Consider the following 27,993-nt stretch of genomic DNA (forward strand, 5'->3'; position numbering starts at 1 on the left):
TCTCCCCATAGGAATTTCACTAAATACGACGTGAGTTCAGTTTTGGAGTGGACTTCACCGTAGTAACACTGACCCACATTCATTTACAGCATCTCCACTAGACAGTGGATATGGGGGATCGTTTTTGAACTTTTGTTCACAAGTGGCCACACTATTTCATAATGGAACTGGAGGAGAAACCGAGATATGGTAATTATCGCTTTCTCTTCGGCTCAGACGAGTAGACGCATCTGTCCTGAGATATCAAGCAAAGTCCATGCAGTGCCCACGCACTGAGACACAGTAGCTGGAAGGGTAGGCTGCTGTATTGACCACATAACTGGTCTTGAATAGGGTAAGCTACTGTATTGACCACATAACTGGTCTTGAATAGGGTAGGCTACTGTATTGACCACAACTGGTCTTGAATAGGGTAGACTACTGTATTGAACACATAACTGGTCTTGAACAGGGTAGGCTACTGCTTTGAACACATAAGTGGTTGGACACTGCGTTTGATGGTGATGGTTTACTCAATGTTTCATGTTCAGTTTCATGTGCAGTGAACAGAGATGTTCATATCTACATTGTTATGAAAAAAGGCAGGGCAATTGTGGACTTGTGTGAAGACACTCCTCTCACCACTGAGTGCTAGCCTGCTCTCTCCCAGCTCGCATGTCCAGCTGCTGTTACATTCCCCAGACTGGTACAACATGGCAGGCTGGGAATGACTTGATAATTATAGGACAGACAACTAGAAAATGCCACCCAGCGTATTAGAGCAGTGTCTGAGCTGAACTGATGTTTGGACTGTTTCAATAGATTCTAATTTTAAAATATGGCACTGGGAGTCATAAACCTGAACCATTCTGAAGAGTTTCTATTTATTGTTCACTTGTATGTCAATTTCAACAGCCCACAATCAGCAAGAACCTCTTCTGCAGTAGCAGAATATATATCTGCCCTCTGGAGTTGTAATTGTGGTTTTAAATACCCCCCAAATGAGCGTTAGCAGTGACACACCCAGTTGTATGGTAGGGTAGGTTGCTGCCTGCTGCTTCTGTTGTATGGGGGAGAGAAGCGCTCTACTCAAATGCCTTCTTCCTGTCCGCGTCAGACACCCTTCTCATACATCCCATGATCACTAACTACTTTATGCGTCTTGCTCTCTCTCGCTCTGACACACACACACACACGCACACACACACACACACACACACACACACACACACACACACACACACACACACACACACACACACACACACACACACACACACAGTGGCATCACTTGACTATTATATGACGGATTGCTTTGTATTATCAAGCACAACCCAAAAATATCCCATCAATGTCTAATCCTGAAGTATTTTTTTTATAAAATGCTAATAAACGGTTATGTAAGAAATGACCGAGTCTAGGGAATAGCCAGCAGTCACATTGCAGGAAATTCCTGTGTGAATGTTGATGGGAACTGTGAGGCATCAGCGACATCTTGCATCGTCCAGCGACACATTCAGATCATTGCTCAGACAAACAGCTGATCCTGGTGTGACTCTGGACTGATACAAAGGCAAGGAGGTGTTTGGGTCTGAATAGCAAGCAGACAGTATCTCATTGCTTTCACAAACCATGTCTGAAAGAGTGTCAAAAAGCAATGGCTGGACCACGGGTACCAACAGGAACTGTTACAACTTTTAGCTAATCTATGTCCCCCAACAGAACTCAATAAACTGTCTCAGAGATGCTCAGCACCCCCGGGTACCATTTTAAGTATGTTACCAAGCCACCCTGCAGAGTATAGGCCCAGATCTGTGCCTGGTTGCGTTCAGGCTGTATTTGAGGTTTTCCTGGTAGCTCATGGGAGTGTCTCATACAGTGTAGGTGGTTTACTAACCCTAACATAGCTAGCTGGGCTAGGCTCAGTTCTCTCTCACATCATGGAGTAATTTCAGGCCCTAGCAGACCAGGGAGCCTCAATAACAGGGGCTCTGGCAGGATCTGGGCTGGCCTGTAGCCACGTGTAGTCTTAGATTATGTGTAATTATAAGATATATATAGTAGAGGTTTTGAAACCTGATCCTGAGTTTCTCTGATCTTCATTCCAAGCCTTCGCTGTGTCATACTTTTTAAATAGCCATGAACATTTTCATTCGAGGTTCCAGCCAGCTGTTTGTGCGTGGCAGGCCAGCCGCGCAGCTAGTATAGCGTTTGTCGGGTTATCACTCCCTCTCTCCCTCCCTTATTCCCTACAATGTTGGCCTGCATCTCTCTGTTGACACCACAAGAGGCAGTAGTCCCCGCACCCCAAAATCAAGAAGGGGGATGACTTTATAGGACTATACCCCAAAACCTCCACATGTTCATCCTTTCACTCCAACCTTTACCCCTTGCCTTATAGGTCAGATCCTGTCCCGCGCAGCTAGTATAGCGTTTGTCGGGTTATCACTCCCTCTCTCCCTCCCTTATTCCCGACAATGTTGGCCTGCATCTCTCTGTTGACACCACAAGAGGCAGTAGTCCCCGCACCCCAAAATCAAGAAGGGGGATGACTTTATAGGACTATACCCCAAAACCTCCACATGTTCATCCTTTCACTCCAACCTTTACCCCTTGCCTTATAGGTCAGATCCTGTCCCAACCCCAACCCTTATTCTAACCCCAACCAACACTAGGGACTGGAAGAAGGACACCAACACCAACCTGCTGATCTCTGCTGCACAAGTAGAGTAATGGTCAGAGCATTGGACTCCCACGCGGGACATTCTCAGAGATTACCGTCTATGCTGAGCGAAACTCCTCTAGTCTATATGTAGCTAAACAAACGCTGTCGTTTACGTTTTGGAACTGATGTGTCCAGGCGACAAGACCTATCTTCATTTATCAGACATTATTTCATGTCATTTCAATTCACAGCTATTTCTGTGGCATGACTAGCTTCCGTCCTACCAGTCTTGAACAGAAACAAGCCAGCCACGCACATAAGCCAGGCTGGACCTTGCCTGGTTTTTAAAATTACAGCAGTTGCCTTGTTCCCACAATCTTTACTATGTTGAATAGACAGACAGAAAGACAGACAAAGAGATAGGCAGACAGACAGAGGGGTAAGAAGACAGACAGACAGACAGACAGAGGGGTAGGCAGGCAGACAGGCAGGCAGGCAGACAGGCAGGCAGACAGAGGCAGCCAGGCTCCTTTCCCTGTAGTTTCCCTTGTCAATGAATGCCATATTCCTCCAAATCTGCTCCCTCACCCTATAGGTAATCAACCCCCCTGGTTTGGACTGCATAACACCGCCTTTTAATAGACCTCAGCTAGACTGTTGCTAGGGTCACAGAGCCTGGGGCGGAGGAGAGAGTGTCTGTTAGGGTCAGCTCCTGTAAGACTGGTGTTGTTGGAGTTATTGGACCGCCCTCATAGGGACCATGTCCTGTCTGTTGGTGCTCCATGCCAGACCGCAGTGTGTTCAACTCCAACATGCTCTTCCTGTTCGTGATTGGTCCGCATGGCTGTTGACCTTGGCTGGCGTTCTACTGCATTTCTCACTACTGAATACCAGTATACACAACATAGAGACAATTCTATATAGTCTCTCGTGGTCTAATTCTATTCCACGGGACTTGTCTCTGCAGCTCTAATGCTCTTTGCTCATCCAGAGCCATGTTTGCCAGAGTGATATGGACCAAAGATTGGCTAGATTGGCCAGAATCATGTGTTCCTTTGTGAAAAGAACATTCATTCTGCAGACTTTAGTGATTGTAATCATGTTCGGCACTGCCGCTGTCATCAACGAACAGCCCAGTCTGTCGGAGGGGAGGGCCCAGACATGACTGTCTGCCTCTCGGGTCTAGTTTTTGTTTGTTTGATTTTGTTTAAAAAGTGCGACTATTCTGGCAAATTGCTAAGCAGTTCACCTATCAACTATCACCTGGTTAAATAACCAGCTGGTTAAATACATTTAAATAATAAATCAGTAAGGCACCTTGTTTGGAATGCCAGGTAGTGGTACCCTAGTCTGGAGTAAAACACTACAAGAAGTAGGGGAGGAAGAGGATAGGAGGAGGAGAGGAGGAGGAGGTAGGGGAGAGGAGGTAGAGGAGGAGAAGAGTTGTGGAGAGAAAAGGAGGAGAGGTAGGGGAGGAGTAAGAGTGGAGGGGATGCCAGATAACAATGAGAGGAAACTCGGCTCAAAAAATTCAAGAGGAGATCCAAAACAAAGATACAGCAGTGAGCTGTAAACGGCCCCAGGTCCTGGTACGGTCCAGAGCTGCTACAGACTGTGCTCAGGTCCTGGTATGGTCCAGAGCTGCTACAGACTGTGCTCATGTCCTGGTACGGTCCAGAGCTGCAACAGACTGTGCTCATGAGAGAAACCGCCATCTCTCAAAGTCAGATATGTTTGTTTCTAAAGCCAGGCTCTTGTAGTGTGTCATAATCTAATAGTTTGCTACTCTTACTAATGCACGGAATAGAATTTGTCCTTTTACTGGGTCATAGGCACCAAGATGCTTTTAATGGATTAAAGCTGGGCTATTTGTACAGCATCCTGCCTCTCGCCTCCCTCCCTCAGACTTGAGTACACCATGCCTCTGATAACGGGCTGTAGGCTGTCTCAAGAAGTCTGGAAGTACAGTATCCAATGTCACTCCTCAAAACAAATTATTAAGATGAATGCTGTTGGCCTAAGATTAGATAGATATATAGATATATAGATAGATAGATAGATAGATAGATAGATAGATAGATGGATAGATAGATAGATAGATAGATAGATAGATAGATAGATAGATAGATAGATAGATAGACTTACAACATGATTGGCTATTGTGCACTAGCAGTCTACTATTATGTAAGTGGAACCCACAGAAATGAGTGACAGAGGCAGCTCCTATTCTCTTGTGAGAGGATGGAAAGTTGGCCCAGCCCGCTCCAACATCGGGCCTGATTAGAGAGGAAGGTTTTCAGAGTGATTCCAGCTTAACCTTCTCAACAGTATACCAGAAGAGTCTGCAGCCATCTTGAAACAGGATATACTACACTTACAGATGGCTGTCTGAGCATGCATGTCAGCTTCAGCTCAGAAACACTGAGGGCCAACACATTACAGTATATTATATTACAGTCATTTAGCAGACGCTTTTATTCAAAGCAATACAGCAATTGTGTTTAACGTAGGTAGTTAATGTACTACTACTCACCAGAACTCACAAGTGCATCTAATTTCTAAACAACTAAGAGCACATTGACTCAATACAAATTGTGACTGATAAGCAGACAAACACCAACTGTGAGAGCTCCAGGAACAGAATGTGGTTTGTGTGACTGGTTATGTGATGCTGTGAATCCCAGGCTGATGGGATAGAACAATACGGTGCAGTACCCTACCGTGACCACTAGGGGGTTAGCGTTCCAGTGCAGTACCATAGCCTACTTTAAAAAGTTGCTGCATTCACGCACAGCGGTGACATACCTCACCTGTGGCCGACTGAATCAAACCAGAGATTTCATTTTGGGCAGAATCGTTGAGGTAAAAGCGTTATCGGACATTAGGTAGCCCTGTCTATAATGTAGTTTACAAAGTAGATTGTAAAAACGTAGGTTATTGAGTTGTGTTGCGTGCATGCGTGTGGAGAGTAGGCTATGCCTTCCTGTGGCCAGCATCAGCTGCATCTCATCATCCCCAGTCTACTCCCTTCTCACTGGAGCGCTCGTCAACTCCACTGGAATGCAATGTATGCGACTGGTGTAAGAGTCTGTGCTTTACCCCAATCCTATGCTTCTACATCTGTGGAAAGGAGAGGACACATCTTTACTTGAGGACAAAGTTGGCAGAGTCAGGCGGTTTGTTTTCTGTGAACACATGTTTCAGATCTCTCCCTCGCTCTGCCTCCCTCCACAGAGGGGGAGGGGCGAGTCGGTGTACACAAACAAGTAGGGCGACTGTGTTTCCGCCCCTTTCAGCTGTGCTCCACCCGTAGCCTCCCTATAGGTGTGTTACCTGGCTGCCCTCCCCGCCTGGCTCTCTGGAGAGAACGACAGAAAGACAACAGGGAGCAGAGACAGGCAGAACTGCTCTATGTCAATGGAGACGGACAGAACAGCTCTGTGTTAACCGACGGGAAGAGAAAGAGAGAAATTAACAGGTGTAGTAGAGATTCGGGTCAGGCAGCTGTTGGGGGCGGGGAGCAGGGAGAGGAACCAGATTGTTCACATCTAAAGACAGGTTTGACCAGTTTCTCCCTCCACAATACCTCTCCCTCTCACTCCCTCTCAATACCTCTCTCTCTCTCTCTCTCTCTCTCTCTCTCTCTCTCTCTCTCTCTCTCTCTCTCTCTCTCTCTCTCTCTCCACTACTCACACTCTTATAGGGTGAGCAAGAAAGGGAAGGGAAGTGAAGAAAAAAGGCAGGAGAGAGTAAAAGGGTTTTCCGTTCATTTCAAAGTTGGACCCCTGAGGAATTCCAAGATGCCCGAGGAGGAGGCCTTTTACGGGAAACATGGTAACTTTATAACCAACTGCTCTTGTTTGTTTGTTTGGCCTGGGATTAAATGTTTCTCCGGCAGTATACCTTTTGTCAAACATTATCTAGTAGCTCACGTTTGGTATTGTGTGTCTCTAGACAAACTAAAGTTTATTGACTGGGCTTCTCACACTCCTGAACAGTCATTAGTTTGTTAAAGTAATGTGGTTGGTGTGGAGGGTGAGGGTAGCTCGTTTGGTGTGGAGGGTGAGGGTTTGTTTGGTGTGGAGGGTTAGGGTAGTTTGTTTGGTGTGGGGGGTTAGGGTAGTTTGTTTGGTGTGGAAGGTGAGGGTAGTGTGTTTGATGTAGAGCATGGGTTCCCAAACTCCATCCATGTGGGCCTCCCCTCTGAAAACAGTGACACACCAGCGCCCCCCCAATCCCCCAAATTTGTCCATTTTGCAAGGCAGCATTAGCTAGCCCATAATGTTACACAGCTATGTTAGCTCGGTGGCACCTGTTGCTAGTTAACGTTATGATGTTTTCGCACAATACATTCATGCCTGTGGGGGGAGGCTCTCTGCACTATACACAAATTTAGTATACATTTCTCCCATTATTTATTTAGATTGACTGACCTTTAAAATCACGTTTCATTCATAAAATCCATAGAAAATTCTAAAATAAAAAATGTTTTCCTTTTTTTTCTCCTGACCATCCCTCTGCGCCTCCCCTGAATTTCTTTGGGGCCCGCCTCACAGTTTGGGAATGCCTGGTGTGGAGGGTTAGGGTAGTTTGTTTGGTGTGGAAGGTTACAGTAGCTTGTTTGGTGTGGAGGGTTAGGGTAGTGTGTTTGGTGTGGAGGGTTAGGGTTGTTTGTTTGGTGTGGAGGGTGAGGGTAGCTTGTTTGGTGTGGAGGGTTAGGGTAGTGTGTTTGGTGTGGAGGGTTAGGGTAGTTTGTTTGGTGTGGAGGGTTAGGGTAGTGTGTTTGGTGTGGAGGGTTAGGGTGGTTTGTTTGGTGTGGAGGGTGAGGGTAGCTTGTTTGGTGTGGAGGGTTAGGCTAGCTTCATTGGTGTGGAGGGCGCCCTGAGGTGGAGCTGGAGCAGTGGTATCAGCGTGTCACCATTGCCGGCTGGCTGGGAAATGGGTGTGGGCTGAACCTGCTGATACAGGTGACTGAAGTACAGGTACACACCAACCTTTTATCTGTCTCTGTGTCCTTAGTTAAATAATGCTGCGCTGTGGGTGTATGTGAAAAAAGAGAATTTAAAGGGATGATTAGGCTCAGAAAGTGCAATTTGTGGTTATTTGGTACCAGTTAAGTTGTTTGTTTTGAGATGCTCTCTGTGGTTAATATATAGGGGCAAACTGTGTCAGTGTTTCCCCAGGTCATGTGACTATCATGGCGCGATCCGGCGAGGCCACCTCTTTGGTTTCTCCTGCCTGTGTTCAAGGGCACCTAAGAACATGTCCTGAACTCTGTACACAGATCCACCCCTCAGTACATCAGGATGAGTGGAGCTGAGCTTGTCCTTAGGATGATTGGAGTTGAGCATGTCCTGAGGATGAGTGGAGCTGAGCTTGTCCTCAGGATGAGTGGAGCTGAGCTTGTCCTCAGGATGAGTGGAGCGGAGCTTGTCCTCAGGATGAGTGGAGCTGTGCTTGTCCTCAGGATGAGTGGAGCTGAGCTTGTCCTCAGGATGAGTGGAGCTGTGCTTGTCCTCAGGATGAGTGGAGCTGAGCTTGTCCTCAGGATGAGTGGAGCTGTGCTTGTCCTCAGGATGAGTGGAGCTGAGCTTGTCCTCAGGATGAGTGGAGCTGTGCTTGTCCTCAGGATGAGTGGAGCTGAGCTTGTCCTCAGGATGAGTGGAGCTGAGCTTGTCCTCAGTAAGTAAGCTTTAGTAAGTAAGTAAGTAAGCTTTATTTATATAGCGCTCTTCACAGCACGGATGCACAGAGTGCTTTACAGTAATAAATTAAAATGGCAATACAACACGAGACAAAATTAAAACGACACAGAACAGAAAAAAACAACATTGCGAGCAGCAAGGCGTTATAGATGGCCGAAGGCTTGTCCTCAGGATGAGTGGAGCGGAGCTTGTCCTCAGGATGAGTGGAGCGGAGCTTGTCCTTAGGATGAGTGGAGCGGAGCTTGTCCTCAGGATGAGTGGAGCGGAGCTTGTCCTTAGGATGAGTGGAGCGGAGCTTGTCCTTAGGATGAGTGGAGCGGAGCTTGTCCTCAGGATGAGTGGAGCTGTGCTTGTCCTCAGGATGAGTGGAGCGGAGCTTGTCCTCAGGATGAGTGGAGCGGAGCTTGTCCTTAGGATGAGTGGAGCGGAGCTTGTCCTTAGGATGAGTGGAGCGGAGCTTGTCCTCAGGATGAGTGGAGCGGAGCTTGTCCTTAGGATGAGTGGAGCGGAGCTTGTCCTTAGGATGAGTGGAGCGGAGCTTGTCCTCAGGATGAGTGGAGCGGAGCTTGTCCGGAGGATGAGTGGAGCGGAGCTGAGCTTGTCCTCAGGATGCTGCTGAGGTCCAGTCCAGTAAAGGCATCTGTGCATTAGCAGCCACAGCACCACTCTGGCCGTGTGCATTATTAATGGGCTGTGACGCCATGGACAATATTATACTCCTCTGTCTGGCCAGGCTGGAGACGGGGTCTCTCAGACACTGCTGTGTGTGTGTGTGTGTGTGTGTGTGTGTGCGTGTGCGCGCGTGCGCGTGTGTGTGCGTGCGCGTGTGTGTGTGCGCGCACGTGTGTGGGTGCGCGTGTGTGTGTGTGTGGAGGATCATTGATGTCTTGTAAGATGAAATATGAGCCATGGACTGATGGGAACTAAACAATCCTCTAAAACAAGCTAATCCTAACTAAACAAACAGATCACAATTACCACATTTGCAAAAAGTGGACATTGACATCCCCAAGGATGATGGCACAACGCCCCATATAGATACAGTTAATCTTATCTTATGTAGACATGGCCATCCTCCTTCAGGTCTAGGATAGGTGGTTGATGTTGGGGTTGGGGCTTGTATTGTCCTTGCAGATTGATTATTACTCATACAGTGCAGATTATATTGATATCACCTCCTCTCCCTCCCTCGCAGACGGCCTGAGGTAGCAGAGATGGTTAATCGATGACCACCCTGCTAGATAAACCTAGCTACTGTAGACGACAGCAGGAGGCCAAAACCACCACAATGCAGATTCAGACCTCTCTCTCATTGACAGCTTCTAGCCTACTGGCTGTGTGCCATTATATGATAGGCCAGTCTGTGGTCTTTTATTGCTTTGATTTATGGACTAGCTACCTCCTTATGTGTATGTGAGCAATCAGAGCAGTGGATGTTTGTCTAAGGGGGATTGATACAGTTGTTTGAGCCACACACACATGTTGCTGACCTCTAGTGGTTGGATGGCGGGACTGCATGTTCTTGTGTTGCAAATAGGGACGCTTAGTCACCAGGGAGGAATTTCTCTGGTTGTCGGGCGTGTCCATTTTACCCTGGAGTGGGAATCCATCTGACTGACTGAGGGGGAGGAGAGTTTCTCTGTGCCACTGGTGGACCAGTACATAAAGTAGCCCTAGAACTAGTGGACCAGTACAGTGCATGGTCCACCAAATAGACTTGTGACTCACGGGTGCTCCTCCAGTACCAGGTGCATCACTGTGATTAAAAGCTGGAAACTGGAAGCCCTGTCATCATGTAGGAGGGAACTGTTATGGAAAGCAGTGGTACAGTACTAACTACTGCCAACCCAAACCTTCCTACTGTCAAGGAAAGCAGTGCTTTCTCATTCACCCAACCTACACTACTTCTAATCGTAAAATGCTACATGCTGTTTCAGATGAGTATTTGCCATTGATTCTGTTGTTTTGTGCCTTTAGGTGAACCAAAAAAGTATGACCCCACCTTCAAAGGCCCAATTCATAACAGGTGAGGTGGTTTATGTATTTTAAGTCATCAGACCATCATAACCCTGCTTTTCTCAGCTGAAACACCAGCGGACTCCTGTCGACTCCTGTCCACCCTCTCTGTCTTCTCCTCTCTCCAGGGGCTGCACTGACATTGTGTGTTGCATCCTCTTCATCATCGCCATACTGGGCTATGTTGCTGTGGGAGTACTGGGTAAGTCATACTGGGAGTACTGGATAAGTCATACTGGGCTATATAGCTGTGGGAGTACTGGGTAAGTCATATGGTAAATGGTAAATGGACTGCACTTATATAGCGCTTTTATCCAAAGCGCTTTACAATGAAGGCCTCTCATTCACCCATTCACACACACATTCACACACCAATGGCAGCAGCTGCCATTCAAGGTGCTAGCCTGCTCATTGGGAGCAATTTGGGGTTCGGTGTCTTGCCCAAGGACACTTCGATATGTGGACAGGAGGAGGCGGGATTCGAACCGCTGACCCTACGATCATTGGACGACCCGCTCTACCAACTGAGCCACAGCCGCCCATCTCCCGTCTCATACTGGGAGTACTGGATAAGTCATACTGGGCTATGTTGCTGTGGGAGTACTGGGTAAGTCATACCGGGCTGGGAGTACTGGGTAAGTCATACTGGGAGTACTGGGTAGGTCATACTGGGCTATATAGCTGTGGGAATACTGGGCTATGGAAATATGACTGACTAGGTATAATTTATGATTATACCGCTGTTATCACAAATATGAATGAATATGGATTCAATAAATTAAATCAACTCGTATGCGGCACCACCACCCTGGGCCAGGTTTCCCAAAACCTTCTTTCGTTAAGAGGCTCTTAAGCCCATTCAGTTGACCAATCAGAGAGCTTGCCCAGACCAGTTGACCAATCAGAACGCTCTAAATGAATGGCCCAAGAGCCTCTTAATGAAAGAAGCTTTTGGGAAACGCAGTATGGTAGACTGATGGTAGAACGTTGATGTTCGCGGAGGTTAGAGTTTGATTTCAGCGCTGCTCGGTATACAGCAACTGAAATGGTTCAGGGTTTAAAAGTTGCAAATGTCTCATTCAAAACCTCTGCTCTCGCCAGAGGTGGATCGTTTGAAGAGTTTGTGGAAGATCCTAAGACCCCGGTGTCGACTACAGAGATCTTAGCTAGCAGTTCATCAATTCCACGGATACAGATTTAGTTTCATGAATCAGGCACAAGCTTGGATCCTGGGGTTACGGGTTATTTGGAGAACACAGAACCTGAGAGAGAACTTTGAGAGCAGAACTTGAGAGAGAGAGAACCTGTCTAGTCCCTACTTAAAAAGGGCCAGAAATTGAGGTGTGCCCTGTTTGCATAGGCGCCAATTTATCACACAGTGACCCCCACTCCCGTCATAAAAGGGGAGCAAAGATTCTCTTAGGAGTCTGGAATCATCAAATATCCCTGTTATGGTTTCAACATGATATTACATTTTCCCAACATGCACAATCAACCGCTACATAATTTTAGCTTCAGATTTACCAAACATTGTTAGGTTGACCTAGCAGCATAGAACCAGTTATTTACAACACACAGTAACACTTGGTTACAAATACAATGCATCAATGCCCAAAGTTTATTCCCAGGCCTTATTCTTGTGGTGGGGGCGTCACATAGTTGGGAGAAAGTGATTGCACTTTATTAAAGAAACAATACAAAGAATGTCATTCCTTTGTCTCACTGTGTGAGTCTGCTGTTAAAGGACTATGCTCGTTTTTGACAACCTGGACCTTATTTACGACATATTATAAGAAGTTTGACTCACCCAGATCACTTTTGTGTTGTTCGGAGGCATGTAGAAGAAATATAAAATCCAGCGCGAGCCAGTATATCCATGTAATGGCGGCGCACGGGGCATAGGGAATGCAGTTTCTCAAAATCCATTTTCGGCCGCTAAACGGTTGTTTTCATCAATCACATAGCATGAATCGACAGTTGATATTCCTCCACGCCAGCCATTGTTGTTTTGGTTCCATATAAGGGGTCTTGATCCTCTGTAACATGATCTTTACAAGCCTCTCCCCCACTTGCTCCAGCACGCATGCGCACAGGCCAGCGCGCAGACTTGCTATTCTCCGTCTGTAGGCTACACTCGCGCTCACATTGTCTGCGCTACGATCGGATTGTTGGTGCCTAGAATATTGTGTGCAATATGGCTGAATATTTGTCAGATTTAGAGGATATTCTAGGCACCAACAATCCGATCGTAGCGCAGACAATGTGAGCGCGAGTGTAGCCTACAGACGGAGAATAGCAAGTCTGCGCGCTGGCCTGTGCGCATGCGTGCTGGAGCAAGTGGGGGAGAGGCTTCTAAAGAGCATGTTACAGAGGATCAAGACCCCTTATATGGAACCAAAACAACAATGGCTGGCGTGGAGGAATATCAACTGTCGATTCATGCTATGTGATTGATGAAAACAACCGTTTAGCGGCCGAAAATGGATTTTGAGAAACTGCATTCCCTATGCCCCGTGCGCCGCCATTACATGGATATACTGGCTCGCGCTGGATTTTATATTTCTTCTACATGCCTCCGAACAACACAAAAGTGATCTGGGTGAGTCAAACTTCTTATAATATGTCGTAAATAAGGTCCAGGTTGTCAAAAACGAGCATAGTCCTTTAAGAGATCTTCCTTTGAATGTGTGCCCTGGGTTTATTACCGCAGGGGGGGAAGGTAGGAGGTTCACGGCAAGGAGGGAAAGAGTTAATGTTTTGCCAAATCCCATTTCACAGAACCAGTCCTAAAAGGGTTTTGTCAGATTTACTGTGACTTTGACAGGAAACAGTCTAAACACACAATGCATTCCTCTCTACATGACCTCCCATCGTCTTTGGGTAGGGGAGAGCAGGATGTCCCGGGCCAGCTAGATCTTTATCAGGCGTCACCAAATTTCCAGTCGGCGAGATGGTCTCACAATATGGTCTGTCATGTCCATAATCTTCTACAGCGGTTCAAATCCCGGCTCCTCCTGTCCACTTGTCGAATTGTCCTTGGGCAGAGCAGTCCATTTACTATTTACCATAGGCAGCAACGTGACGTCCAAGTCTTTGATCTATGGTTGCACTTGTTTCGTAATCTTGGGTAACTCAGAGGGGTGGAATTTCCCCCTTGGGTGGGTTGATTGGTGCAGAGTGGAGGAGGTGTGCTCCAGGTGATCATCTCTGTCCTGTCCCCCCAGCCTGGTCCCAGGGTGACCCCAGGAAGGTGATCTACCCCACCGACAGCAGAGGGCAGTTCTGTGGGCAGGCCGGCACCCCGCTGGAGTAAGCTCCGCCCATCGTCCAACCGCAGGATGCAGAAACACAATCGTTAACTCTTGTTGATCAAATGGCTCCTCATTGATCACATTTCCAGGGGGTTTTCCACATAACTGATTTTACTGTGTGTGTCCTCTGCAGTAAGAAGCCCCTGCTGTTCTATTTCAACATCATGAAGTGTGCCAGTCCCATGGTGCTCCTGGAGTTTCAGTGTCCTACCACGCAGGTACAGTACTGAGCCTGAAGCCCTGGTTATACTCCCTGTGTTCGCTAATTCGCCAGGGTCCTCTAAGGTACATGTGACGTGAATTTCATCATCAGAGGGTGTATGCTAGGCTCTGTGCGGACACCCGTGTGCCTCACGTTTTTTGTGACCGTGCATACTAGCCCGCGCTCCCTCTACGCCATGAGTGCACCAACCGCCGCGTCCTCCAAGCGGACTACAGGAGTAGTATAAACAGAACCCCTACGCGTCCGCAGCTGTCCTCGTTTGTGTCTGTTTGGGAGTGTAACCCAGGCTTCACCCTTACCACCACCATCACAGCTCTCTGTGCCGTAACACCGTCACACCTCTCTAGGTTATCATGTACGTCTCTCCGTCTCTAGATGTGTGTGGAGAAGTGTCCGGATAAGTTCATGACCCTGGTCAAAGCCTACACCAACAACGTGGACTTCAAGTACTACAAGAACTTCTGCAAGGAGGGACTGACGGACAAAATGGTGAGTACAACGTCACAAGTCTCTGCCAACTTTGACTTTGACATTCTAAATTCCATAGATTCTAATGTCCAGTGTCACTGAAATGCCATGTCACCTTGGGGTTGAATTCTTTAGATTTTTCCAAATATAATAGCTGTGATGCCTGTGGTAAGTGTGGTTAACTGGAGCAGTGGTTTTGGGGGTATGAAGTGTTTGCTGATGGTAAGTGTTATCCATGGTGTTTCAGAGTGTTCCAGATATCCTGAAGGCTGGCCTCTGTCCTGCCATGTTGACTCCCAGCAAGCCCTGTAAGTCTCCTGTAACCCCCCCACCCCCAACCTATCCACATATCCCCATACCCTACCCTAACCCCCCCTCCAACCTATCCACATACCCCCATACCCTAACCTAACCCCCCCTCCAACCTATCCACATACCCCCATACCCTAACCTAACCCCCCCTCCAACCTATCCACATACCCCCATACCCTAACCTAACCCCCCCTCCAACCTACCCCCATACCCTAACCTAACCCCCCCAACCTAGCCTTCACCTGGCCTTGTCTTCTGGACTTCTAATGCTGACTAATCAGTCTGAGACATACAGCAGTTGATACATTTTTCTCATTGCCCCATGCAATTTTCCTCCCTACCTCCTAAACACACACACACACACACACACACACACACACACACACACACACACACAGTCACACGCAGGTGCTTCCCTGCCCTGGGCAAGAGGAAGGGAGGTGAGATCACCGTGGGAAACCAGTCCCAGTTTGACGACGGCGAGAAGATTAGGGACGCCAAGGATCTGGTGGCAGGGGTCAAGTAAGCTGAAACATACCCCCTAACCCTAGTGGAGGTCGTAGGTCAGACACACCCTAACCCTATCCCTAGTGGAGGTCATAGGTCAGACACACCCTAACTGTAGCCCTAGTGGAGGTCGTAGGTGAGACCATGAGGCTGAGGGCTTTAACACGTGTGCCGGCCCCTTTAGACGCAGGTTTGAGTTCCAGTTCGGTACGGTACCGCGCTGGTCTGGGACCCGTCTCTCCCATGGGGTTTCCCCATGTCCTTCTCCATGTTGTTGCAATGCATTTTTATTCTTATCCTATGCCACTTTGGATATCGTAAGTCTGCTAAATGGCTCAAATGTGAATTGAATGATGATATGTTGCAGTGGTCTCCTGAAACGAGTCCTATCATGCCAGTCTGACGAGCTGTATTCCCATGATGCCAGTCTAACTAGCTTGTTCCTATAATGCCAGTCTAACAAGTTTGTTCGTACATGCCAGTCTAACAAGCAGTGTTCCTACAATTCCAGTCTAACAAGCTTATTCCTATGATGCCAGTCTTAACGAGCTGTGTTCCTATGATACCAGTTTAACAAGCTGTGTTCCTTTTATGCCAGTCTAACAAGCTATGTTCCTTAAACAAGTCCTATGATGCCAGTCTAATGGCCTGTGTTCTTTAAATGATTCCTATGATGCCAGTTAAACGAGCTGTTCCTTTGATGCCAGTCTAACGAGCTGTGTTCCTGTAGGAACGCCACGGTGGTGATTGAGGCTCGTCAGGTGGCCATGAAGATCTTTGAGGATTATACTCAGTCCTGGTACTGGATCCTGATGTAAGACACGCCATGTCAAATCACACAGTGTTCCACCATGTTCTCTAGTGGCACATCTGACAGTATTCCACTATGTTCTCTGTAGTTTACTTTACGTGGAACTCCAGACTCTCTACTGACCCCTCTCTCTTCCTCCCCCCATCCTCTTCATCACCATAACCCTTCTCTCTCCCTCTAACCCTTACCCTTACCCCTCCCTCTCTCTTCCTCTAAACCTAACTTATCTCTTCCTCTAACCCTGCTCTCGCTCTCTCTCTCTCTCTCTCTCTCCCTCTCTCTCTCTCTCTCTCCCCCCCCCCCCCACCAGAGGCCTGGTGATCGCCATGCTCACCAGTCTGCTCTTCATCGTCCTCCTGCGCTTCCTGGCGGGCATTATGGTCTGGGTCATGATCGTCATGGTGATCCTGGTGATAGGATACGGTAAGGAGGGGCTGGTCTTTTCCAGCAGGCTGTTATGACAACCACCTCCCTGCTGAACCCTAGAGAACTCACTTATGCCAGGCCCTCACTCCCACACAGCCATATTGAAATGTTTTGCTCCCTCTTGTGGCCATCCTGTGTGCTGCCGGTCAGGTATCTTCCACTGCTCCATGGAGTACGTTTCCCTGAAGAACGAGCCTGGGTCTGATGTCACCCTGCAGGACCTGGGCTTCCAGACTGACTTTGCTGTCTACCTGCAGATCAGACAGACCTGGCTGGCCTTCAGTGAGTCTACACACCTACAGTAGCCATCCAGCAACTTCACCTGAACCTTACTGTAAATGTAACCCACCCAAAAGTCCCCCTGACCGCCTAGGAACCCTACTATAGAATAACCTGTCTCTCTCTCAGTTATCATGCTAGGAACCCTACTATAGAATAACCTGTCTCTCTGTTATCATCCTAGGAACCCTACTATAGAATAATCTCTCTCTCTCTCTCTCTCTCTCTCAGTTATCATCCTAGGAACCCTACTATTGAATAACCTGTCTCTCTCTGTTATCATCCTAGGAACCCTACTATAGAATAACCTGTCTCTCTCTCTCTCTCAGTTATCATCCTAGGAACCCTACTATAGAATAATCTGTCTCTCTCTCAGTTATCATCCTAGGAACCCTACTATAGAATAACCTGTCTCTCTCTGTTATCATCCTAGAAACCCTACTATAGAATAATCTCTCTCTCTCTCATTTATCATCCTAGGAACCCTACTATAGAATAATCTGTCTCTCTCAGTTATCATCCTAGGAACCCTACTATAGAATAACCTGTCTCTCTCTGTTATCATCCTAGAAACCCTACTATAGAATAATCTCTCTCTCATTTATCATCCTAGGAACCCTACTATAGAATAATCTGTCTCTCTCAGTTATCATCCTAGGAACCCTACTATATAATAACCTGTCTCTCTCTCAGTTATCATCCTAGGAACCCTACTATAGAATAACCTGTCTCTCTGTTATCATCCTAGGAACCCTACTATAGAATAACCTGTCTCTCTCTCAGTTATCATCCTGTCCATCGTGGAGGTGATCATCATCCTCCTGCTCATCTTCCTCAGGAAGAGGATCCTCATCGCCATCGCTCTCATCAAGGAGGCTAGCAGGTCAGAGGTCAGGACTAGGAGTAGGCTAGCAGGTCAGAGGTCAATAGGAGCCGTGCTGTTAGTTAAATAGTTAGTAAACTGTAGTTAGCTAGTATAGTTAGTATAGTTAGCTAGTATAGTTAATTTGTATAGTTAGCTAATATAGTTATTTAGTATAGTACATGGTCATGGGAGGGGATGGGGAATAACATGGAGAGATACTGATGATACTCTCTTGTCGGGGGCAGGAAGGATGAGCCTGGTGATTATCATAACTGGGAGCTTCCACCTACAGCTTCCCCTCTGACCTTGTGCCAGTAGTTGAGTGTTGACTTGAGTGTTTTGTTTGTTTGTAGTTGAGTGGGATTGAGATGAGAATTTGGAAGCATGGAATCGTGAGGTCATCCAGTTTATCAGAGGATTTGACACTTGATCGGCCTTTTTCTTGACGGTGCGTGTGTGTTGTGCTTGCAGGGCCATTGGCTATGTGATGTCATCTCTGTTCTACCCTCTGTTCACCTTCGTCCTCCTGGCCATGGTCATCGCTTATTGGGCCGTCACCGCCGTGTATCCTGGGAAATATAGTCTTCTCAATATGAACTGCCATGTTTGAAACCTGTGGTTTAGGACCTAGCTGTTACCAAGGGATGCTACTATGCTGCCCCTGCATCAATGGTCATCAGATCAGCTGAGTAATGCCTGACTGGCTGAGTGTTAGTATTGGGATTTGTAGTTCTGTGTCCAGTCTGCTGTAGTCCTTGACAGGGCTGGCCAGGTTTCTGTCCACGTCCAACGAGCCCATCTATAAGGTGTTCAACGAGACGGAGTGCGAGTTCTCCAGACAGACCTGTGACCCGGCCGTGAGTCCCTCTGCTCTCATTTTACTCATCCATAATGTGCTTCTTTCTTTCTCCATCTCTCTCTCCCTGTCTCAGTCCCTCCTTCTCTCTCTCTCTCTCTCTCTCTCTCTCTCTCCACACATTAATTCCCTGCATTTGTTAATTCATTGTCCCTCCTCCTTCAGAACTACAGCACCACTGCTATGAGGCAGAGCTGCCCGGACTCTGAGTGTCTGTTTGCCTTCTACGGAGGGGAGACCGTCTACCACAAGTACCTGATCGGTCTACAGTTCTACAACGTCTTCCTGTTCTTCTGGTGTGCCAACTTTGTCACAGCGCTGGGTCAGATGACCCTGGCCGGGGCGTTCGCCTCCTACTACTGGGCCTTTGTGAAGCCTGACGACATGCCCACTTTCCCCATCTTCTCCTCCCTGGGTAGATCACTCAGGTGTGTGTGTGGGGGGGTGGGGGGGGGGGGTTGCAAAATAGAATAAAAACTATAAAAACAGTGTGCAAATTAAGAACACTAAGATATTAAAACAAGTAAAGCTACGTGGTATAAGCAATGTTAAAAAGGTATGTTTTAAGATCTCGCTTGTGTGTGTGTGTGTGTATGCAGTTCTCTGAGGTGTGTGTGTTTGCATGCATGTAGTTCTTTATGGTTGCGGTTTTCTGAGGTGTGTGTGTGTGTGTGTGTGTGTGTGTGTGTGTGTGTGTGTGTGTGTGTGTGTGTGTGTGTGTGTGGGTGTGGGTGTGGGTGTGGGTGGGTGTGGGTGTGGGTGTGGGTGTGGGTGTGGGTGTGGGTGTGGGTGTGGGTGTGGGTGTGTGTGTGTGTGTAACACCCTCTCTCTTTCCTCTGCTCAGGTACCACACGGGATCTCTGGCCTTTGGTTCTCTGATCCTCTCCATCATCCAGATCATCAGGGTTCTGCTGGAGTACCTGGACCACAAGCTCAAAGGTTGGTCAGCCTGCCTGAGACGCAGTGAGATGGAACAGCACCCTGTGGGTCAACACATCTTTGTGTCTCTGTGTGTGGACACTCAACTAATAAAAGTGAATGCATGCTTTTGAGAAGAACACCAGAGGTGTTGCGCTGTGACTGACTGACTGGCTAGGTTAGGGTTAGTGGTTTTGTTCTGTGACTGACTGGCTAGGTTAGGGTTAGTGGTTTTGTTCTGTGACTGACTGGCTAGGTTAGGGTTAGTGGTTTTGTTCTGTGACTGACTGGCTAGGTTAGGGTTAGTGGTTTTGTTCTGTGACTGACTGACTGGCTGGGTTAGGGTTAGTGGTTTTGTTCTGTGAATGACTGGCTGGGTTAGGGTTAGTGGTTTTGTTCTCTGACTGACTGGCTGGGTTAGGGTTAGTGGTTTTGTTCTGTGACTGACTGGCTGGGTTAGGGTTAGTGGTTTTGTTCTGTGACTGACTGGCTAGGTTAGGGTTAGTGGTTTTGTTCTGTGACTGACTGGCTAGGTTAGGGTTAGTGGTTTTGTTCTGTGACTGACTGACTGGCTGGGTTAGGGTTAGTGGTTTTGTTCTGTGAATGACTGGCTGGGTTAGGGTTAGTGGTTTTGTTCTGTGAATGACTGGCTGGGTTAGGGTTAGTGGTTTTGTTCTCTGACTGACTGGCTGGGTTAGGGTTAGTGGTTTTGTTCTGTGACTGACTGGCTGGGTTAGGGTTAGTGGTTTTGTTCTGTGACTGACTGGCTAGGTTAGGGTTAGTGGTTTTGTTCTGTGACTGACTGGCTGGGTTAGGGTTAGTGGTTTTGTTTTGTGACTGACTGGCTAGGTTAGGGTTAGTGGTTTTGTTCTCTGACTGACTGGCTAGGTTAGGGTTAGTGGTTTTGTTCTCTGACTGGCTGGGTTAGGGTTAGTGGTTTTGTTCTGTGAATGACTGGCTGGGTTAGGGTTAGTTGTTTTGTTCTGTGAATGACTGGCTGGGTTAGGGTTAGTTGTTTTGTTCTGTGAATGACTGGCTGGGTTAGGGTTAGTGGTTTTGTTCTGTGAATGACTGGCTGTTTGCCTCTACAGGAGCCCAAAACAAGTGCACCAAGTTCCTACTCTGCTGCCTCAAGTGCTGCTTCTGGTGTCTGGAGAAATTTATCAAGTTCATCAACAGGAACGCCTACATTATGGTGAGTGTGTACCAACCGTTATCAACACAAACTGTCCCCTCTGGAACCCACTACAAAAATCCAATAAGATACTCTACGGTACCTCTGGAAAACTGTGGCATCTGCCTGGTGTCTGTGGAGGGAAAAGGCAGGAAGTCCTGAGGACTAACCCTAACCCTAACCCTGAGTGAATGTCTCTCTCTGGCCCCCAGGTGGCGATATATGGCAAAAACTTCTGCACGTCCGCCAAAGATGCCTTCTTCCTTCTCATGAGAAACATGATCAGGTGGGTGAGATGCGCGTGTGTGTGTGCGTGTGTGTGGGAAGTAGAGCAAATTTGCCTGATGGCAATCAGTCCTGTGATGAATCCGTCTTTGACCCCTCAGGGTTTCCGTACTGGACAAGGTGACCGACTTCCTGTTGTTCCTGGGCAAACTGCTCATCGTGGGACTTGTGGGTAAGTCCAGCACTAAAGCCATAAACCGTCACACGCCAAGTCCCTCATTCGATCTGTGCCTGGCTACACCACAGCATGTTGGGTAATTGAGCACTGCGTGCATAACGTCGTACATGTCTGAAAGTGCCGCCCCGTCCTCTGTGTCCCAGGAATCTTTGCGTTCTTCTTCTTCTCTGGGAGGGTGAAGGCGTTAGAAGACACGGCCCCCAACCTTCACTACTACTGGGTGCCTATCCTGGTGAGTCGGTGGGCTCAGGCTCACGTCACACCGTGTCCTAACTGCTTGTGACGCGAGCAAGAGAACGTGACATCGGATGCTTGCTGTTCTTACTGAAACCGTTAAATTTCCTGTTCTGTTACGTCATTTTTCTATATTCCCAACTGAAGACAGTTAAAGAACGAACGCCTGTCAATGCGAGCGACAGGATGAAAATAGGAACAGGGTGAGCGTCAAAAGGGCAGTTAAAACGTCGCGCTGCGTCGCTCGCGTCCAGTTAGGACATAGCAATAGAAAACAAAGCAATGGAACAAATTTTGTCGCTGACGCTCGCTCGCGTCGTGTGTAGTTAGGACACGGTGTTACGCCGTCTGAAATCTTAAACACACAGCGACAGCGAGAGCACCATCCTCAATCAAAACCTCAAAACACCTCATAGTAAAAACAACTGTATAGCTCATATGGAGTGTGGCCTGTTGGAATGTTACTGTTGATGGCCTGAATGGTGTGTGATGCTTGTCTGTCCCCCAGACCGTGGTTGTTGGGTCCTATCTCATCGCCCACGGATTCTTCAGTGTGTACGCCATGTGTGTGGACACACTCTTCCTCTGCTTCTGTGAGTACCCCCGCCGTCAACGCCTTTCTGGAGTTCACGCTGTAATATATACAGTACTGTGCACTAGGGTTGGGCATTGAGAACCGGGACCAAATTGGAACCGGTTCTAAAATTCCGATTCCAAAGGAATCGTTTATATATTTTAATTTCGATTCTGCTTATCGGTTCCTAAACAAATTTCAGTTGCGCTAATTTCAGTTCCCGTGTTGGTGGCTTGCGCGTTTGCCTTTGGTTTGCAGTCCGCCAGAAAAACCAACGAAGAAGAAGTAGTTTCCGTCTTTGCGATTTGAATGTAGAGCCGTTCTCAGAGGAATGATGAGTCGGCCCAGTGCAACACCTGTGAGAAGTTTATTTCGTGCAAGGGAGGATGCACAACTTATTTGATGAAACACCTGCGCTTGCATGGCATAAAAATCAACAAATGTCCCATCTTTGATGCGTTGCGCCGGTCTCCCTCCGTCTCTCCCGCCTCGTCCTCAGTCAACCCTAACGAGCCAACCTCGCACCTCGTCGTCGCAATCGGGTACGTGAAAATTAAATAGCACTAACGTTTGTCTTATTGTCAACAGCGAGACAGCAAACAAATTATACTAGACCGAACTGGCCAAATGCAAATACTGTAATGTATTTTTTCGTAGATGAACGTCCGCAGATTGCTAGTAGCCAGCCTGGCATTACTGCTGCTAGTGCTAATCCACGACGTGACACGCCATTCACCCTGGCGGCAAAGGGAAAGATGCCAGTGGAGAAAGTTAAAGAGTGCCACAGAAAAGTGACAGCTTATGTGGTAAAACGGCTGCACCCTTTCTCAGATGTCGAGGCACCGACATTTAGGTAAGCAAACATAAGAATAGAGCTAAACTAGCTAGCTAAGATAGCTAGGCTAGCTCTAACTCTAGCTAGCTAGCTACTCACCACCCTGACCTAAAGTAACAGTAACGTTATGTTTGTTTTTGTGTTTGCCTGGAGGGAGAGGTGAGGGAGGGGGGAGGGATGCAGGGAGAGGAGAGTGATGGATGAGACTAGAGGATGGTGGGATGGAGGGGGAGGAGGAGAGGGGAGGGATGCAGGGAGAGGAGAGGAGGACAGGGAGGAAGGATGAAGGGAGAGGAGAGGATGGAGAGGGATGAAGGGAGAGGAGAAGGTGGAGGGACGCAAGGAGAAAAGAGGGATGGAGGGAGAGGAGAGGGAGGGGGTGTGGAGGTTTTGAAAAGATTCTCCCATTCTGGGAGATGCAGGTTGTCTCAAGGGATTGGCAGGATTGGAGAGGGGAGTTGTGGGTAGAGAGAGGGGTCGCACACACACACACACACACACACACACACACACAGCTGACGCATCCCTATTCACTCTTTCACACACAGATTCACTGTCACACACACCAAATTAAACTATGTGAATTCACAGGTTCAACTGTATGAAATGAATTTTGAATGACTTGTTTTCAAAGGTTATAACAAATAAATGTTTCTTCTGTGAAATAAGCGTGCAGCCTGTTTTGACCCCACCCATCAAAGAATCGGAATCGAGAATCGTTAAGAACCGGAATCGAAAACAAGAATCGGAATCGGAATCAGAATCGTTAAAATCCAAACGATGCCCAACCCTACTGTGCACATGACATGATGCTAACATATACTGTACACACTTGACACTGTAATATATACTGTACACACATGATTACAGGGCTAACATATACTGTGCACACATGACATGATGCTAACATACTGTACACACATGACATGACACTAATATATACTGTACACACGATTACAGGACACTAACATATACTGTACACACATGACATGACACTAATATATACTGTACACACAAGATTACATGCTGTAGAGAAGGAGTGGAGGTCTTCAAGAAGAATTCCAGTGAGAGGGGCAACTCCTCTCCAATGAAACACCGTTTTACTACAAGATTTCTAATCTTCTAATACATGTTCATTAGATGCAGACAAACCACACTACCATGTCTGTTTTATATGTGTTTCCTGTAAGAGGTCATGTGTTCTGGAAAGGTCATGCTCTGTCTTCTCTAACAATCCAAAGCTTTATATAGTAACCGTGGTGTAATGAAGATGAGCCAAATGTGTGCATGTTAGCAAGTTCATGCTGTCCCTAAAACGGAACATGCTGTCCCTAAAACGGAACATGGGCCCAGTCCCAATGTCCACCCTTGCAGACTCACAGACTTAAGGGCGCGCCCCCGCGAAGTCCGCGAGGGCTTAGGGGTGTCCCAATGTCAAATCGGCAAGTGCATGAGGGCTCTCTGGCAGACATTTTGAGCCCTTTATGTCCCCTTACCATAAGTCTGCACTTCTGCAGACTTTGCCTAAGGGAATTACCCACAGTTCATATCGTTGTGACGTGAAACACGGGGTTACCTGAAGAACAGCCAATAAACAAGCACGGACAGATCAACCAACCCTAACGTTCACGTTACAAAACAAAATATGTTTTCATGTTTTCAGCTGGACTTGCTTATCTGCACAAGTAGCCTTATAATTATTTTGGTTTCATTATTTTTAAGTATGGGTTATTAACCTCATGGGTTTGTTTAATGTGATTTGTTTAAAAATATGTAGGCTATGGTTATAAATTACATCGATTTCTGTTGCTCTAAATCATATGATTGCCCAGTTAAAAGCAGTGTTCTTTGAATTGAGATCTCCAACATGAATATGGAAAGAGTTGTGAGGTGCAGGAATGTGTATACATAATATATTATCATTCTTAAGTAAATACTTGTGGATTCATCACAAACAATAATTACAGGCAGTAATGTAGTTCGCATATGACCACAAAATGAAATGATTTCAACAAGTTGAACAGACATGTTTTGAGGGTAACACAAGAGAGTTCTGATAATGTAAAGGGGATTTGACTCAGCCCAAAATTAATTTACACGAAGGCCTACAAGAAAAACATGTAAAATTGAAAACTTGATTTAAAAAAAAAAAAAAAAGCCCCACACCCACAATAGTAAGAAATATGTTTTCACGTCAACGTAATGTGGTGTCGCAAGTGCTGTCCCATTCCTTTTTATACCAATTAAAGCCCTTGCAGCCTCTCGCACTCAACCACTTTACCAGGTGACGTCAATAAGTCTGTGAGGGCTCAGGGCTTGAGGGTTTAGGGGGGACATTGGGACTGACCAACATGCTGTCCCTAAAACGGAACACCTGTGCTGAGTGTTCTCTCCCCTCATGACCTCTGTGAATGTATAGAGAGGTGAGGTCTGATGTCATTTTGTAGGCTGAAAAGTTAGCATCGCCGCCATTTGCTTCAGTTCTAAATCCCTATGGGAAAAATGAATGGGATTGATGAAAAATGCAGAAAATAAGGCATGAGTTTAACAGAGACTCCTAGACTGGAGTATGTTTTGTTATAAAAGTTAAATAAATAATTGAAGATGGGTTTTGTGAATTTTGAAGCCTTTAGTTAGTTCTGAGGTTGATGTTGCTAGTGCTTTCTGTCGGCCTCCATGTTTATGGTAGCTATGTAAATGCATGTGGAATTAGTGTTCGTTGTAGCTAAATCTGTCCATGGAAAGAATATTTTTTCCATCAGATATCTTAGTTACAACTTTTATAACAAATCGTACTCCAGTGTGGGAGTCTCTGTTAAACACAAACCTCATTTTTGCCATTTTTCATCAGTCCCATTCATTTTTCCCATAGGGATTTAGAACTCGGAACCAAATGGCGCCGATGCTAACTTTCCAGCCTACAAAATGCTGACATCACCTCACCACTCTATAGCGTTGGGCTGCCTCTACTCACGACTGCATCTGGTCTTTATAATTCTATACTGCTCTATCAGTACTGTGTTCCTAGCCTGGCTAACTGCTTGATAGTAACTGCTTGATTTCTGGTTAAAGGTGATTGGGGAAGTTTGGGTGTTTGATGCATTTGCCTGATATTTTGACTTTCTCTTTGTCATTGTCTCTCTTCTCTCTTCCCTCAACTGAACATTCCTATTTTTCCTCCCTTTTCCTTTTCTTTCTTCTGGCTCTCTCTTTCTCATTCCCCTGGTTTTCAATACTCCTTATCAATTCCACCATCCCTTAACCATGTAAACCTCTTACAAAACACACGTGCACCAAACCACGACACACACACACCTAAAGGCGAGGACTTGGAGAGAAATGATGGTTCTCCGGAGCGTCCATTTTACATGTCTGCGAGCCTCTGTGAGATCCTGTGGGAGAACAAGGCTGTGGAGGAGAACGGGGAGCAGGTGGAGGCCTCTCTACCTCAGCCGCCTGGCGACCAGGAGCTCCAGCTCAGACTGCAGGAGGAGCACAGGGAGGAGAAGGAGGACATGGCTTAGTTCCAGTAGTTTGAGTTGATAGTCAATCACCTGCATCAGACTGATAGAAGTCTTCTTAATTACTTTGAGAACCTGGTTTAGTATTAAGACGATTTGATAAGTAGAACTGGGTCTGTTGTTTGAAGAAGTGCATTTAGTATTAGAAGATACAGTGCGTCAGATATGTTGAGTGTTTGCTTCAACCTTGAAGTGTGGGAGATTCCCAACCCTTGCTCCTCCGACCACTGGCCAATAGAACCCTGAAGCCAGTCATGTGCCTCATTAAATAGTATTGTTTACAGATGATTATAGCACTGCAATATGCTACTTATCAATACTACTCTGTGATCAAACTGTTAAGTGCACCTTTTTTTTTCTTCCTATGACCAATTCACTGATGCTACTGAAGCCATATGAGATGACACCCACTTGGTGGCGAAACTAACCGGTTACAGCAGTATGTCAGAGCCACTGTGAGGCAATGCAGTCAGACTCCATACCTCTTTGCCTTATAATATGTGCCTGGCTGTCGGGACAAGCTGCAGTTATGACGACACTCAGAAATACCCATGTGTGCTGTGGCCCCCGGACAGCTGCATCACACACCCAGTACAGTTCCAGTTAGATGGAGCAACACCAGCCCAGACCAGCTGGCCTGGCTCAGTCATGTGAAAAGAGTGTTGGTCAGAGATGCACACAGCGTATTCTTGTATTAATCTCCATGTATACTGTAAGTGCCCAGTGCGTAGATGCTGAAGGCACCCTCTAGCGCTGCCTGAATCTGGATCTGTCCTGTGTGTCTCTCTCTCCTTGGCTGTCTGCATGTTGATAGTAGATTAAAGCTACCAGTCTTTCTGTATCTGGCTTTCTCACTCGTTCTCTCTCTGCATTCTAATGGTGTGGATGAGCAATGGGATCTAAGGTAACCTCTTTCACCTACTGTAGAGTCTATTTTGGGTTTATCAACTGTGACTTGACAGCAGCAAACACACATTGGCTATAAAGCTGTACTGATTTTAAATGTCCCAAAGTGCTGTATGCATAGTTGCTGTTTTGCTAGTTAACACAGTGGCATCTGGTTTGGGCCCTGTGATTTTACATGTGTAGATGTTTACTATAGAAACTGGTGCTTTGTAGAGATTTGATCCATGTGTTGTTCTTCAGTGGAAGACCTGGAGAGGAATGACGGTAGCGCAGAAAGGCCCTACCTGATGCCCGAGAAACTCCTCAAAGTCCTGAAGAAGAAGAACAAGGCGGAGCCTGCGGAGTAGAGCGCCCCCCGGGGCGAGGAAGTGTACATGTGTGGAATGGCTCTTCTCCGGAGGCCATATTGGTGTATGAAGTGTATATTGGTGGTGTGGAGTTTGTATATTAGTATGCCTTTAAAGATAGGCTTGGCCAAGCACCTTGTGCTGTTACTTTTAAAAGTGCCTGCGTAGGTGACAATCAGTAGTGTCATGTGTACACAGACACACACACACACGTCGTTCTGTGCCGTCCCCACTGTGGCAGGGTTGTCAGTTTTAATACGGCAAGGGAAATGGACTTGTCATGTTGTCAGGTGTTTAGTACGGACATAATAGTAGTTGTAGTGTTTTTTTTCAAAATTTTACAGACTGATTATTCTTGATGAAGTTGATTTGTGGTTTATTTTATTTTTTATTTTTCATAAAACATATATTTGCCAATGTTTGAAGTATGAGTATTTTATGCTAAATATTGTTTGGAGTGTGTTACATGCGCAGAACTAATTTAGTCTTTTTATATGCTTTATTTGCACAGGCATTGTTCTGTTGTATCGGTCATGTTATGTTTTTAATTATGTAACCTCATGAAAGCTATGCAACTATCTGAATAAATACTAAAGAT

The 27,993-nt window shown here is 46.7% G+C and overlaps 1 protein-coding gene across 1 annotated transcript; it reads left to right on the forward strand.

Annotated features, from left to right (window-relative positions):
- The first annotated feature begins 45 nt into the window (after positions 1 to 45).
- On the forward strand, positions 46 to 27,993 carry LOC311308656 (choline transporter-like protein 2). The gene is made up of 22 exons (XM_084437663.1): positions 46 to 189; positions 10,327 to 10,375; positions 10,494 to 10,567; positions 13,590 to 13,674; positions 13,810 to 13,894; positions 14,275 to 14,388; positions 14,615 to 14,675; positions 15,078 to 15,201; positions 15,917 to 16,000; positions 16,308 to 16,420; positions 16,574 to 16,705; positions 17,486 to 17,585; positions 18,039 to 18,131; positions 18,340 to 18,424; positions 18,589 to 18,851; positions 19,268 to 19,362; positions 20,433 to 20,536; positions 20,728 to 20,801; positions 20,902 to 20,972; positions 21,122 to 21,210; positions 21,721 to 21,805; positions 27,289 to 27,993. Exons 1-22 carry the CDS (start codon positions 162 to 164, stop codon positions 27,393 to 27,395), a joined length of 2,115 nt encoding a protein of 704 aa, XP_084293789.1. The 5' UTR covers positions 46 to 161; the 3' UTR covers positions 27,396 to 27,993.

Source organism: Borostomias antarcticus (assembly GCF_949987555.1).
Source record: "Borostomias antarcticus genome assembly, chromosome: 5".
NCBI classification, from domain to species: Eukaryota; Metazoa; Chordata; class Actinopteri; order Stomiiformes; family Stomiidae; genus Borostomias; species Borostomias antarcticus.

Bases quoted from the DNA above. Each gene is read 5' to 3' on its own strand.
- LOC311308656 (XM_084437663.1), top strand. From the start codon at position 162: ATGGAACTGGAGGAGAAACCGAGATATG. The intron at 14,676-15,077 runs GTAAGTCTCCTG...ACACACACACAG, and splicing joins GTTGACTCCCAGCAAGCCCT to TCACACGCAGGTGCTTCCCT. The intron at 19,363-20,432 runs GTTGGTCAGCCT...TTGCCTCTACAG, and splicing joins CCTGGACCACAAGCTCAAAG to GAGCCCAAAACAAGTGCACC.